The sequence below is a fragment of the Betta splendens genome, chromosome 12, assembly GCF_900634795.4.
Source record: "Betta splendens chromosome 12, fBetSpl5.4, whole genome shotgun sequence".
NCBI lineage: Eukaryota > Metazoa > Chordata > Actinopteri > Anabantiformes > Osphronemidae > Betta > Betta splendens.
In genome coordinates this window covers 5,774,721-5,787,706 of record NC_040892.2, presented here as the reverse complement: position 1 = coordinate 5,787,706, position 12,986 = coordinate 5,774,721, and the positions used below count along the sequence as shown (strand labels likewise).

Genomic DNA, 12,986 nt, shown 5'->3' with positions numbered 1-12,986 from the left:
ATTTCAGGAAATCAGCCACTACATAACAGAATGCAAACAGAGTTTTCTGGTCTTCTAGGTTGTTCTGATGGTAAAAATGTTGCTTCAAAAAAAGATTCTGCTGCAATAGCACCAAAGAAAAAGTGTGGTATACATTTCATAATATTACACTGGATTCTGCACACGTAATACTTTGTGGATAAATCCAATGAACTCACAGCAGCCAAGCAGCACCATTTGTGAGAAAAGTCCCTGTAAAAACAAAAGTGATGTTCACAAAAACAAAGTGCACCTATAAAATGTGAACGTATTTGATTTTAACCAACATCTGACTGGGGATGAGAGATTACCTCATTTTAAACATTATGACTGTTGCTTTGGCTACTAAGATCAATACAGTTGTTCAATTGTGACGGCAGTTTCAGGCAAGTTTGCTCAGCTTATACAGGAAATTAAAATTTTGCAAGATCCATTGTCACTAGACCCAGACTCAAAGGCTTAGCAGGTTAGACTGTGTGTTTGTATTTCAATAAGCCATTTTAGAAGTGTTTTTTTTAATCATCTGTTTGCTGAAAATCCATTGAGAAAATTAGATTTTGTAAATTTCAAATGGAATCGCAGAAGAACAAGGAAAGTCAGGTTTCTCCATCTCATTATTTTCTCTAAACCTAGCCCGAGGGAGGCAATTCCTAAATCAACAATACGGGTATTTGGCAGAGTTCTGGCAGAACTTACGCTGGTATGAAGATTTTCTACCGTGACAAGTCTAATCACCCACACATAGAAAAAGCAATGTGTCATCACTGTAAAGGCTTCTGTCAGCTTAAATTCCTAACAACACAAATGAAGACAGCACATATACAGAGACGCCGAACTGATCCTTTTATCACCTCTTTATACATTTCACACCAAAGAAGATGAATGGATCATGACACTGGGGGGTGGGAATGTAAAAATCTGATGATTTCATCAAGTGAGTTTCATTACAACCTTTATCAAGCTCAGTGTCAGTCGCAAACTTAAATGACCAAATATTAGAAGTTATTATTATAGTTTCAAGAAATCATTGATAATGTCTCATTACCAATAGTTCAACGTATTTTTATTCATTATTAACATCAGTGAAAACTAAGATATTTGCATAATGTTTTTTACTGTAGCTTCCTAAATGTGCCCTTTACAACAACTGGATAACACTCTTCTAAACCTTTTGCATGGTTTTACCCCTGCAACTACTGTAGTTAAGGAAGTATCTGTTTTTCTGAATGCAAATATTTTAAAAACTGACTAACAGCAGGACCATGTTTTTCCTTTTCCTTCCTCTCCTAGTAGTCAAGTTGTGGCCCCTTGGATTTATCTGTTGACCCTTTGGGAGGAGACTTACCCCACGAATGGAAATACTGGACAAACCAGTAAATTGGCTTTGGTCCAGCTTGGCCCATCTCAATCAGTTAAACAGTAATGCATATTTTAATATTATATATACACAGAGAGAAAGAGGAGAATGGTAAGAAAGAGCAGATTCAGTCACACAGAGGCCTTTTAATGAGACCCTAAGTCCTTTCATTTTGCAGATAATACTTTATCTGTTTTCATCATCAGCAAAAAGTTTGCTGTTGTTCTGAAAAGGAATAAGAACTTCCGCTACTGACAAAAGGCCCCTAGTGCTCACTAAGCACCACCAGCCTCTTTTGTAGCTGATAGGAGTAAGTCAGGGGAGCCACACATGGACAAAGCTATGACCAGGATGTGTGGTGTGAAACCATTAAAAAACTCCAAAAGTAAAACCCTGAACTTTACTTGAGTATTTTTTATTTAATCCTACTTTAGCTTCTATATAAACTAATAAACAAATGTGTTTTATTTACTCCCTGTCATTGCATATAAATGTTAAAATTAACTCCCAGATGTCTCCTTTTGAAAAGCGTATTTCCGCTTCTGTCTCTCCCTTTCTTTTTGCTTAACTAAAGGCCATATTTCTGAATAAAAGAAATGTTCAGAAATAAAGCTTCTGAGTTTTTCTCTCCTTGAAACTGTGCATGAATTAAACTTAACAAGGTCAAAGCATTTTAGACTTTTGAAGAATCATTATGAGATACATCTGGACTAAACTTGGATGTTTTCATTAGTGTTTAAAACACTGTTTTCTTAGTGGAGTGCTTTCGAATGTGTGATTGCATGCAGCAGATGGACTTAACCCTTTAGCTTGAATAAAGCATTTAAAGTACTTCTTTTACTTGTATTGCAGTACTTCTTATGCAAGTACTTGCACTGCCACTTAGGTGCAGTTTGTGTTTTTCTGCCATCGCTGGTGTGGGGTTGAGTAACTGCCTCAGACAGCTGTGAGCAGGAGATCAAGCAGTGAACTCAGTGTTGTGATGATACCGACTGACTTTTGATTAAGTGGTGTACCTACTGTGACTGAAATGCATCTCATCAAAACAATCAAGATGTAACTGGCTTTTATCATCTGCGAACAAATACAATATTTGCTAAAAGACATGTATCTGCAACACATCAATCCCTGATATACGCTATGCAATATTTTACATGCATATCCTGAACACAAAATGGCTGTTGTGGCATTAAGTAAATATGCAAAATTGCCATCTGGCCTATTGTTCTTTTATAGTTTGAAGCTTCTGATAATCAATGTCCCTTACAAATAAAGCTTAAACAAAAAAAAAAGATAAAACACCAATAAAAACAAAAACAATCATCAGTACAGTAGGTAATAAGGTAGGCAGACATTATGTTCAGAGCTGTATTATTTTCCTAATCTTTATTAACATTATATAATATTATATAATGGCAGTAAATTAAGAGAACCTTCTTTTAGATGTTCCAGAACCACATTCAGCATTACAGCGTTCAAAGTGCATTTTCTAGTTATTATAGTTCCTCTGTACGTTTTTTAGCTCTTAACTACTTTAAATACTCCATTCAACTTTTTCCATCTACTTCGCAGTTTTTATAATATTCAGCTTAATTCAGCATTTTTTTCCATTTTACAATAAATGGAGAGACCTTCGACTTCAGCTTTAACTACTCCAGCCTACATCTGGACACAGACACGATTTGAACTTTGAAAGTCTCCAGATATTACACTATAAATCTTACATATAGTGTTGTAATAACCTTTAGAGGTTTTGAAATTTAACTGCTTCAGCTTCTTCTGCTAACATTCAGCCCTGTTAAAGCAACTCCTATTTCCCTTCAGCTCCTTTCAGCAATGTTTACATGCAATGGTTACAGAATAAGGACGTTAGATATATAAGGAAAACATCTCTAGGACGTACCTCTGTGCACAATCCAGCTTATACAAAGTACTTAAAATAAATGTCCTATATTTGCACGGTCCTGTGTCTGCCTCTGCACAGTAATGAAGTAAATCAATCACCATGCTTAGTTTAAGCAAAAAACAATAATTAGGTGCCTCTAATACAGTGGTTTCATACATGTTTACATACATCTTATTTTGTCAAATACCACTGTGCTGTGTACTGCACAGTGGAGCAGACTGGAATAGAGATTCCAAAAATGAAATACAAATTTGTTTAAGGCTTGCGAAAATGTTTCCACTCAGAGAGATTAAAATAGAAAATCAGCTAAACTGAGGGATGAAGGGGGGGTCACTTCAATCACTGCTTTCACTGCATGTTTGCATTATCCACAGCAGAGTCAGTGACGAAGCAGGGCTTGACCAAAGTCCTGTTTCACACTAAATGCTTTGCTTCCCCTGGTTCTTTAATCAAATGCACATTTTCCTGTCCACTGTAATAAATGTCTACCAAGATGGTGTATGACCAACGATCTCAAAAAGCAATAATGCAGAGAAATGGATAAACCCCCCCCCGCACACACACACACACGCGAGATGCTCTGGAAAAAGAAACTGTGTCGTATAGTAAAATTCCATCAGCATACACTCCAAAACCCCCATAAAAACCTTTTCAATCTATATGTTAATACTACGAATTAAAATTTAATAACAAGAGATATTGAAAAAGCAGACTTGAATTATACAAAAATAAATCCTCAAAAATCAGGCCCCTAAAATTAGAAATTCAGAGCGGCATCCAGTCTGCTGCTAAACCCTTGTAGGCTGGCAGATTAAATTTTTGATGAAAATCAAAATTACACTGCACACTGACGCAGGAGCAGCAAACGTGGCACTATTGTGATTTATGGATTCATTAAACCCACGGGAGTTTCACCCCTCCCCTTTTCACTCAAAGAAATGAGATTTGCTTTGCTGAAAATTTGTATTTTCAGACAAGCTACTCGGGCTCTGCTCTACCTTCAGAAAATGGTCAAGGAAAAAAGAAGCTTCTGTGTACATAACCACTGCACGTAAACAGGCCTAATTTTCATTGCTGCAGCAATTGAACGTCCTCATGTATTATTCATGAAACCAATAAGGTTCATTTTTACAAAGGAAAAGGCAGGAAAAATATGTGCAGAATGCACAGAATTTTTTAATGCAGGCAGCCCAATCCCTGTAAAGCCTTTCCCTGGAGACTAATTTAAGTTAGGCCATTTTCAACATGCCACTAAGAAAACAACAGCCCACAAGATGCTCACAACATTTAAAAATGATGTATCTTTCATGAGATACTTTCAAGCACAAATGACGAATGTGTAATAAAATAAGTGGCATAAAATCAAACCGAGGCCATTAGTGGAACAACCCATAACCTTTTCGAAGGAAAACAACACTTCTCTGCGAAGTTGATGACAATTAGAACAGCAGCTAAGTTTTACAAACTGAAACCCACAAGCTGTGATATGATCCCTAACTTTCTTGTGTATCACAGCCTGGGGGGACGAGTTTCACCTCTCCATCCAAACCACTCGCTCCAAGTATCCTCCATGATACAAAGCTTTTGTTCATTACAGTAATGACAGCCCAGCATTCCTCTTCTCTTACTTAAAATGAGAACCCTTCCAGAATAAAGTTCCCATTAACCAAGAAATGGGCTGAGGTGGTTTTTGTTGTTTTAACACTGCAGTATTATTCCAGAGGGCTTTATAACTCATTACTCGTTCCTTCAGGTATTCTGCATATAAACATTCCCATCACTCACACACTGATCCAACCCTATTAAACTCACAACACTGGTTGCCTCTCTTCTATTCTGTACTTCAAAAGAAACTGCTGCTTTTTGATTAAACTTTCCAAGCAAAGGTCAAGATTTACACTCAGCTTTTTGCATAGCAGCCATACAATTTCCGGCAGCTCTTTGAATTTATACAGATTTGAAGGTCAAAATTAAAATTACCCACAGCAAAATGGCCTCCACAATTTCCCTTTACATTAAAATAAAAGCAAGCCATGCAAGATGGAGAGTGTTTGGTGTCTGCAGGATTATTCTAAACAGTAGAGGCAGTGGTTGTGATTGTTTTTCCTGCCCTCAAATTATGCTGACATAGTCTCTCTTCTTCCAGTGCTATTTGGTTCACTTTGGACAGCTATTTTCCACTCACACATTTCCAAACTCTGTTAATAAAAACTCAAAATTCTGCCCTTGTTCACATAGTGGCAAATCACATCTGGATCCACAGCAGCACACATAAATAGAGACTAAAGCAACAACAAGGGAAAAGGACGAGCAGAGATTCAGTTATGTGACAAACAGGATGGATTAAACTTGAGAACCCTGCAAATAACATTTTAAGCCATTATCAAAAGCATTCAGGGCCATAATATTTTATATTAACAAAGCCAGTGAGAGAATGAACCAAATTAACTGTGCATGCAGCTCTGAGGTCATTATAAATCAATCTGCATAAAAACCACAAGGTAGTTTGTTGTTTTTTTTTAAGTGAGACCCAACCAATAACCAGCTCAATAACCAAGTCTCAAAACTAGTCTCATTGCAATTTTTTTTCTAATTTCCCAAAATGTCTGCCTACAGGTGGCGCCATTGAGCTCCAGGTTTAAAATCCTCTATCTTCCTAAAAATAAAAGTCCGAACGTGGCTTTGACATGTCGACACGATGGTGGTTTTATTTCATCCACACGCGTGTATCGCACTGAAGACGCCGTCAAAAGCCAAAGTGCCGCTTGCGCCGCGCGAGTTCTGAGGGGAGCAACTCCGGAGCTCTGCTCAAATTTGCAGGAAAATTCATAAAACATGGCTGCAGGAGGTTTTTGTGTTTCAGATTGTTCCTCCCCTCATCGTCCTTCATGTTGCCACTATCGTCTGGTTTCCACCGCGAGCCAACTGCGCGCGCGGGGCGACAGTCAGCGCTCGCGCGGAAACTTCATTAGGAATATTCAGTGGGAAAAAAACACAACACATCAACAGATTAGGTCTGTTTCGGGTGGCTCCAAAACCTGCACCTGGTTCCGAGGCGGGCAGGAGTGCAACAACACCAGCAGGGCTCGCGCGCCAGGTCCAGGCTACGGAAACTTGATATGCGCTAGTGAAATTTCTCAAATTCGGGATTTGTAATTCAGGAGGAAAAAAAAGCAAACACTGCGGTTTGACATACCTCCAAGAACGATGCAGCTCGCGCGAACCGGGCTCCCGCTCCAGAAACCGTCCCTCCCCGAACAGAGGTGACTGCACAACTGCTTCCTCGAAAAAAAATTCTGAATTAGTTATGAGAAATTCCAAATGTTAAAAAATTTCACTGCTGCGTTTTTTTCTCTCTCTCTCTCTCTCTCTCTCCTCCGCCGCAACACGCCGCGTTACATTTTTAGTGCAGAGTAATGGCGTAATGAAAAGGTGAATTTGCCGAGGTTTACTCGTCGCGCGCAGCCTCTACGCTCGTGCCTCGCTCACCGGGGCTGGTGTTGCGGTTCCTCCTGTGGAAATTTTCGTCCGCCATATACAAGGGCAGATTCCGAAATTGCTGCGCCGGCCTGTGTATTAGCCTACATGAAAAAAAGAAAAAGGAAAAAAAAAAGTCTGGGAAGAAGAGAGAGAGAGAGGGGAAAGGGAGGTGGCCGACAATAAAGTTACACAGGGAAAATAAGAGGCTGGGAATTACGCAGAGGGAAACATTCTCTTGTGAACTGATAATATTCTTTAGTATGAGCAACTGAGACGTTAGGATTGATTTCCATATTCATATAATAATTTTTGAATGGGTTAATGTTTAGTACTTTATCTGTAAAATTACCACAGTCATCTTATCAGGTTAACGCTCATAGTTACTGTGTCCTAATCTCCATTTATACTCACCCTGTAGAATGTAACGCTGCAGCATCCATGACCTGATGCTGTTTTCCCGGTGTTGGCGTTAAACCCAAATAAAAAAAACCATCCACTACTGTTACAGATGTTTGCTGCAGCACCCAGATGCTGCTTTTTAAAGGTTACTTCAAAGGCAAGTTTTTGGTTGGCCAACAAATTTCAATTTCAAAACCTCAGAATTAACAAATTTCTTTTTTTTCCTTTTGAAATATTGTTGTTTTTAATTAAAACAAATTTTCTAAATAACCCCAGTTTGTCAACAAACGTTTAATAAAGATAAATTCTCTTTACATCTGCCATGACAGAATCTCCTTCTGTATACTAATACTGTGGTACCAGGTTGTGAAATGCATCTTCAAGCCTTGTGTTCCCACAGAAATATAATATATAATAAAATAAGGACAGGGTGGAATAGGAAACAGGTATACATATTTCAGAGCTTCAATTCATTACATTTGTAAATCTCTTATAAAGGATCCTCAAGTATCTATTGATTACCTACACAATTATTTAATCAATCAATTAATAATTCATAAATTGCTAGACTTGTCATGGCTTGTATGTAAACGTAAAAATGGTACATAAATGTGGGAAATCCATGGAGATACAATGAAAAAAGGATGAAAGATGTGTGATAAATACATTTACTATTGTTTCATCTCACATGTTATGTAAGATTAATTTCACCAATAAGTAATTTTATTCATTTTATTTCACAATAAATTACAATGACCACACGTGAAAAGTACACATACCCTGTAGTTTGAAGAAACACATTCTGTGGAGTTTATTTCCAGTATGACAAGCATCCAACAAGCCACAGCGACACAGAGGTGACTAAAACAAAGAAAAGTTAGAATCCAGGTAAGAATAAGTGGTGGCCTGGTGGAACGTACTGTTGAGCTATGATCTATGTGCAACTACAGTTCAGAGGGAAACACTGCTGCACTGCAAGACTTACAGTAAAGCCAGTCCTATTAGTACAGGGTGGCCATGCTAAACTTTCATTTTCAGCATGATTTGTTTTGTATAATGTTAATCATAAGGAATCATAAGGAAAGACAGGTTGCAAAGAATCTGTGGATTTAATCATTTATGGTAGATAATGTAAATAAGCCACTAAAAACAACAACACAATGGAAAGAGGCGGAACCAGGTGGCCCCTCATTAAACAAAGGACAAAATTATATCTGGAAATGATTAAACTGGGCGTAATTACTTCACTGTTGGTAGCTCAGTTGGTAGAGCAGTAGCTTGGGAAGTGAAAGGTCCCAGGTTCAAGCTCAAAGCTCAAAGTGTGTCCTTGAGTAAGACACTTCACGCCAGCTTCCCATGCACCTTGCATGACAGCCCACTGCTGCCCCAGGGCATGGGTTACATGCAGAGATGACATGGTAACAAAAGTGATAATGACAATAAATCATTTGCCCTCAAAAAGACTTTTTTTTCTATAAACCACCATCAGTGGTTCATTGCTACGTCCATCATGTTAAAACTAAAAATTGTCTTCTCTGTCCCTCAGCTCACTTCAAAAGGTCTGAGGGCAAGTCCACAGGAGTCAAAGTCAGATAATGATGGAGAGGGACCAAATGTTACCTAACTCATACAGTATGTGACCAGCCAGATAATCTTAATATAAATCTATGTATAATAATTATTTTAATAAGACACCACTTATTTAAAAAAGACAGCGTCAAGAGTCTGGGTACTAAACTGACCTGTGACACATTTAAAACATTTTCCGACTTTTGTATGAAAAATGACAAAATATAAGTCTTGTCTTGGCATCAATATATATTTTTTTTAATGTTTCACACAGTCCTACAGTTTCTCACGCTGCTCTTGATGTGTTGTCTTGTACCATGTATGAATCTTTGCTCCTGTGCTGCATTTATTTACTGCGTCCAGCAGAGAGCACCAACATACCAATGAATCGTGCTCAGATGCAGTGGCTGGTCATCATACAGCATCTGTACGTCCGCTCCAGTTGTCCTCTGCGTCTCCCTCTGCTGTTGATGCTCTGCACGGCTCTTTTGTGTGTCGCCGCATCAGTTTCAAAGTTCATACGTGTGTCCGGTATTTCTGATAGCACCCTGATGGACTACAGGTTATTAATTAGTCAAGAGCATTGTGGTGATTCCAAGTGGTGATGGTAAATAAAAAAGAGCATAGCAGGATTGGTATGTAAAGACTATCTATATCTATACAGTAGGATACAGTATCTCATATATTTATACATATTGTTGGCTTAAGTGTTTATAAATCCCAAAACGCTAAGCAATTAGGTTTTCTCCCATGTGCAATGAACAACAACTATGGGGAAGAAGTACAAAGGGCAATGCAGTGCATGTGATCAGACGTGAAGGGGTTCCACATGTGATTCGAAAGCAGGCGCTACTCTGAACTGAAGTAAGAGGTGTTTTACTTCCTCCGCAGTGACACCAGCAAAGAGAGGATGCTGCAGGAAGTGGAGCGTGAATCAAACTATTTTTCACAGTAGCTCAGAAACTGGGGGTGAAACCTATTTTAGTAAACTCACTGCCTCGATATTACAAAGCATCACATTTTTCCTCATCCTGTTTTGCAGCTCAAGGTTGGCCTGACCTTCTGTCAACCTACTTTTTTTTTGAGAAATATTCCTTCCACTGGCGGAAGAAGCAACAGGTGAGAGTTGCTGACAATGAGGATGCTATTTTTTTCCAGAGTGACCTACTTGGGCTGGAGAGCCGTCAGACCTTTGCTGCAGGCTCAGGAGACGGGCATAAATTAGACAGTCCCAGACACACTGTTGTTATTAACGTGATTCTTCCAAACCCTGGCAAACATAACAGATTTACAAGAGGAACAACTGCCAGAAAGGAACCTGTGTGTCACAAAGAACCAAAGAATGATTTTAGCATGTCCAGCACAAATATTAAAATTTTAAATTAAATTAAATGCTGGAGCCTGTTTAATATACAGTACCACAGTTTTATTGTTTCAAGAGGTGGCACTGATTCTCACATCAAAACAACTGACATGTGTATGGAGTAAATATTTATATACACCCGGGCTGCTAATATATCATTACTGTCTATTTTCAGGCAAATATGTTGACATTCATGTGCAAATGGCCTCTTATAGGTCATAACACAGACTGATAACAGTGTTGATCCCAAAAAAACATCTTACGAACAATGATACAATGCTCCTCAGTACCTCAGTGCAACCAGCCATTACAGTGCAAAGGTTTCTACTTTTGTTAATGTGTATTGTTGGAAGGAGAAAACGGTTGTTGGTCGGTCGACCACAAGCAACTGAAGGCAGGTAAGAGTCCTGCCTGTTGATTGTTACGTTGCCAGATAATTGCAGGTTTTCAATCAAAGGCTTCGCGTTTCCATGCACAGCGTGTCATTTAGGATCAGTGGCCCTGTTCAGTTCCAACCGAAGGCTAAAAAGGCCATAGACAGCAAAGGATGAGTTATGAAACAAGCTATAGTTGAAGCATCTCAACATTTCTGGGAAATATATCCGTTTGACATGTCATATTCATTTAAAACACGTTGAGCATGTTTGAGCACGTTTTGAGCCCTGAGGAAGAAAAGAGAAGTGAGTAATATAATTATAGTCATGATAAGACTAAACCCACCTTAATATGCACTAGGAGTCAGGAGCGGTTGAGAAGAAGCTAAGAATAAATCATACAGTGATTGTGCAGTCGGCCTCTGCTGCCCACAATGACAACATGTGTGTGATTACAGCAATGCCATTTCCACGACTGATTATAGCCACATGCTGCCGCCGCTTGTTTTTATGTACAGTCACAGCCTAAAATCATCATCAAGGAAGTGAAAGTGCTCGAGGAGGCAGTGCATTCATGATGTTCTCCGTTCAAAGTGCCAGTCGTCAAAGACGATGGTATTAGTTACCGGGATCTACACAACAGTCTCTTGCCTACAGCTTTAAGTTTTAGTCACACTTGATTGTACCTTATCACAAAAGTGCTTCAGTATCTGCAGCTCACTGCGAGTTCAAAATTAGAGTCGGGTCATCCTGTTCTGTCTTTTATCTGTCTTCCTATTCCCTTTCTTCCTTTTTAGCTTTCTGTGTCATGTCATTCTTCCGCCGTCTGGCTGCCCACCAGAACTGATTCATCATACAAACAAATCCCGCTAATGCTTCAACTTTGAAAGACGTTCTCAGAAGACCAAACCTGGAGGGGTAATGATAGCCCGAGTCCTCCACAATGATAAAAATAACCCAGAGCTGTGCGCCTGCTTGGCTCAGAACACCGGCCACTCCACAGTCCACATGCCTGAATTCATTAGCAGCTAAATTAAGAGCATACACTGATGGATAAATTGAATTTAGTTTCGCTGAGAGCGGTGACAGTGACCTAGGTGCACCATCTGCCATCACTCGCCAGAAGAACAAAACCAGGAAGCCGGCCAAGTCAGACAGACAGATTACAAAGCACTCGGGTATGCAGCAAAACAAAGAGCTCTCTCCATCTGCAGATGGAGGAGTGGACTTGCCAGAAATTACAGATGGTGACAAATTTGCTCAAAGGGGCAGATGTCTTCTTCCAAAGCTGAGAACAATACAAGCATGCAAGAAATTATGCTTTGTTTGGACCGTTAAAGCTACGTTTACGTGTTCCAAGCTGAATCGAGACCGAAAGTGTAATAGAACTCATCGCAGTCGCGTCAACAAGTGCAAAGACTGGAGTAATAGAAGAAGCTGCGTAAACACAATCAGAAGATGTGCTTGTAGTGTTTATGTGTTCCGTGCTCCGTGTGCAGCACTGGCCCAGAGCAGAGGGGACCTCCTGACCTCCGAGCAGACTCAAAGATGACACACACACACACACACACACACACACACACACACACACACACACACACACACACACACACACACAGATCAGGAGAGCATGGGCCTGAAACGAGGTGACTTCCAGCCACATCATGCTTGGTCAGCGCTTTCCTTAAAGCAAAGTGAACGTCCTCGTTGCCAAGCGCAGCCTTAAAATTCAGCTTCTAACAAAAGGCAGTTATGTAAGCGAAACCGTATGAATGTGGGCCAAAAGGAACCTCGAGCAAATTCTTAAGCGGCAGTCGGACTTTTCAAGGTATTGGTGAATCCCATTTAATCTGAGACTCACATGTGAAGGTGTGTGTGTTGCCTGACCTGAGCATTGACATCATAAATGAGCAGGCTATAAAGGGAATCTCATTAGTGAGCGGTTATAATAGAGAAGGACCCTCGTGGGTTAAAATTCTGCCAGTGACGCAACATTGAGGCGCGTTCGCGTCTCACTTCTCGTCTGCTCTCACCTTTACAGTTAAACGCTAGACGCCGATTTGAATGGACTTGAATGGACAAGGACTTTGCTGCTGATGGTCACATATGATATACTCCATCCAGTGGCCGCAGCAACAACAGTATTTAATTTACATGCAAAACACGACACAAAGAGAAGTGAGTAAAACAAAAAGTGGGTGCTAGTTTCTCCTCTTTTCAGTATTTTACTGTTACTGGCCATAAAAACTTGTGTCCTATCGTCCACTTTGGCGCCTTATTTTTCTATGCTACGGTGCAGGTTGCGTAATGCTCCATTCAACCGCTCACATTAGAGCCGTGCACCGAGCTCTTTGAAGCCGCTACTCTTATGTCGAGCGCCTTTGTTGGGTTGTTTCTCCGTTCTCCATATTCATCAGCGTCCGCCTAATCTGCACTCAGGGTCCACTTGTGGGGCCCGGTTTTGTCTGCTTTGTCCTGAACGTGGCATGACGAGGTGCCGAAGGGAAGTGGAGCCAGAGG

General features: G+C 39.9%; 1 protein-coding gene across 7 annotated transcripts in view; it reads right to left on the bottom strand.

The window, feature by feature from the left end:
* znf618 (zinc finger protein 618) overlaps window positions 1-7,200 on the bottom strand; it is a 29,492-nt gene extending 22,292 nt beyond the window's left edge. For 2 of the 7 annotated variants that reach the window (XM_029168801.3, XM_029168802.3), the window contains exons 1-2: window positions 6,771-7,200; window positions 6,478-6,563 (exon numbers count right to left, since the gene is read on the bottom strand). In XM_029168801.3, the coding sequence (XP_029024634.1) occupies window positions 6,478-6,563; window positions 6,771-6,816 (132 nt within the window). In that variant the 5' untranslated portion in view covers window positions 6,817-7,200. The remainder of the gene's footprint in view (window positions 1-6,477; window positions 6,564-6,770) is intronic. The other 5 variants (XM_029168800.3, XM_029168807.3, XM_029168804.3 and 2 more) reach the window with 4 other exon arrangements.
* Window positions 7,201-12,986: the final 5,786 nt, after the last annotated feature.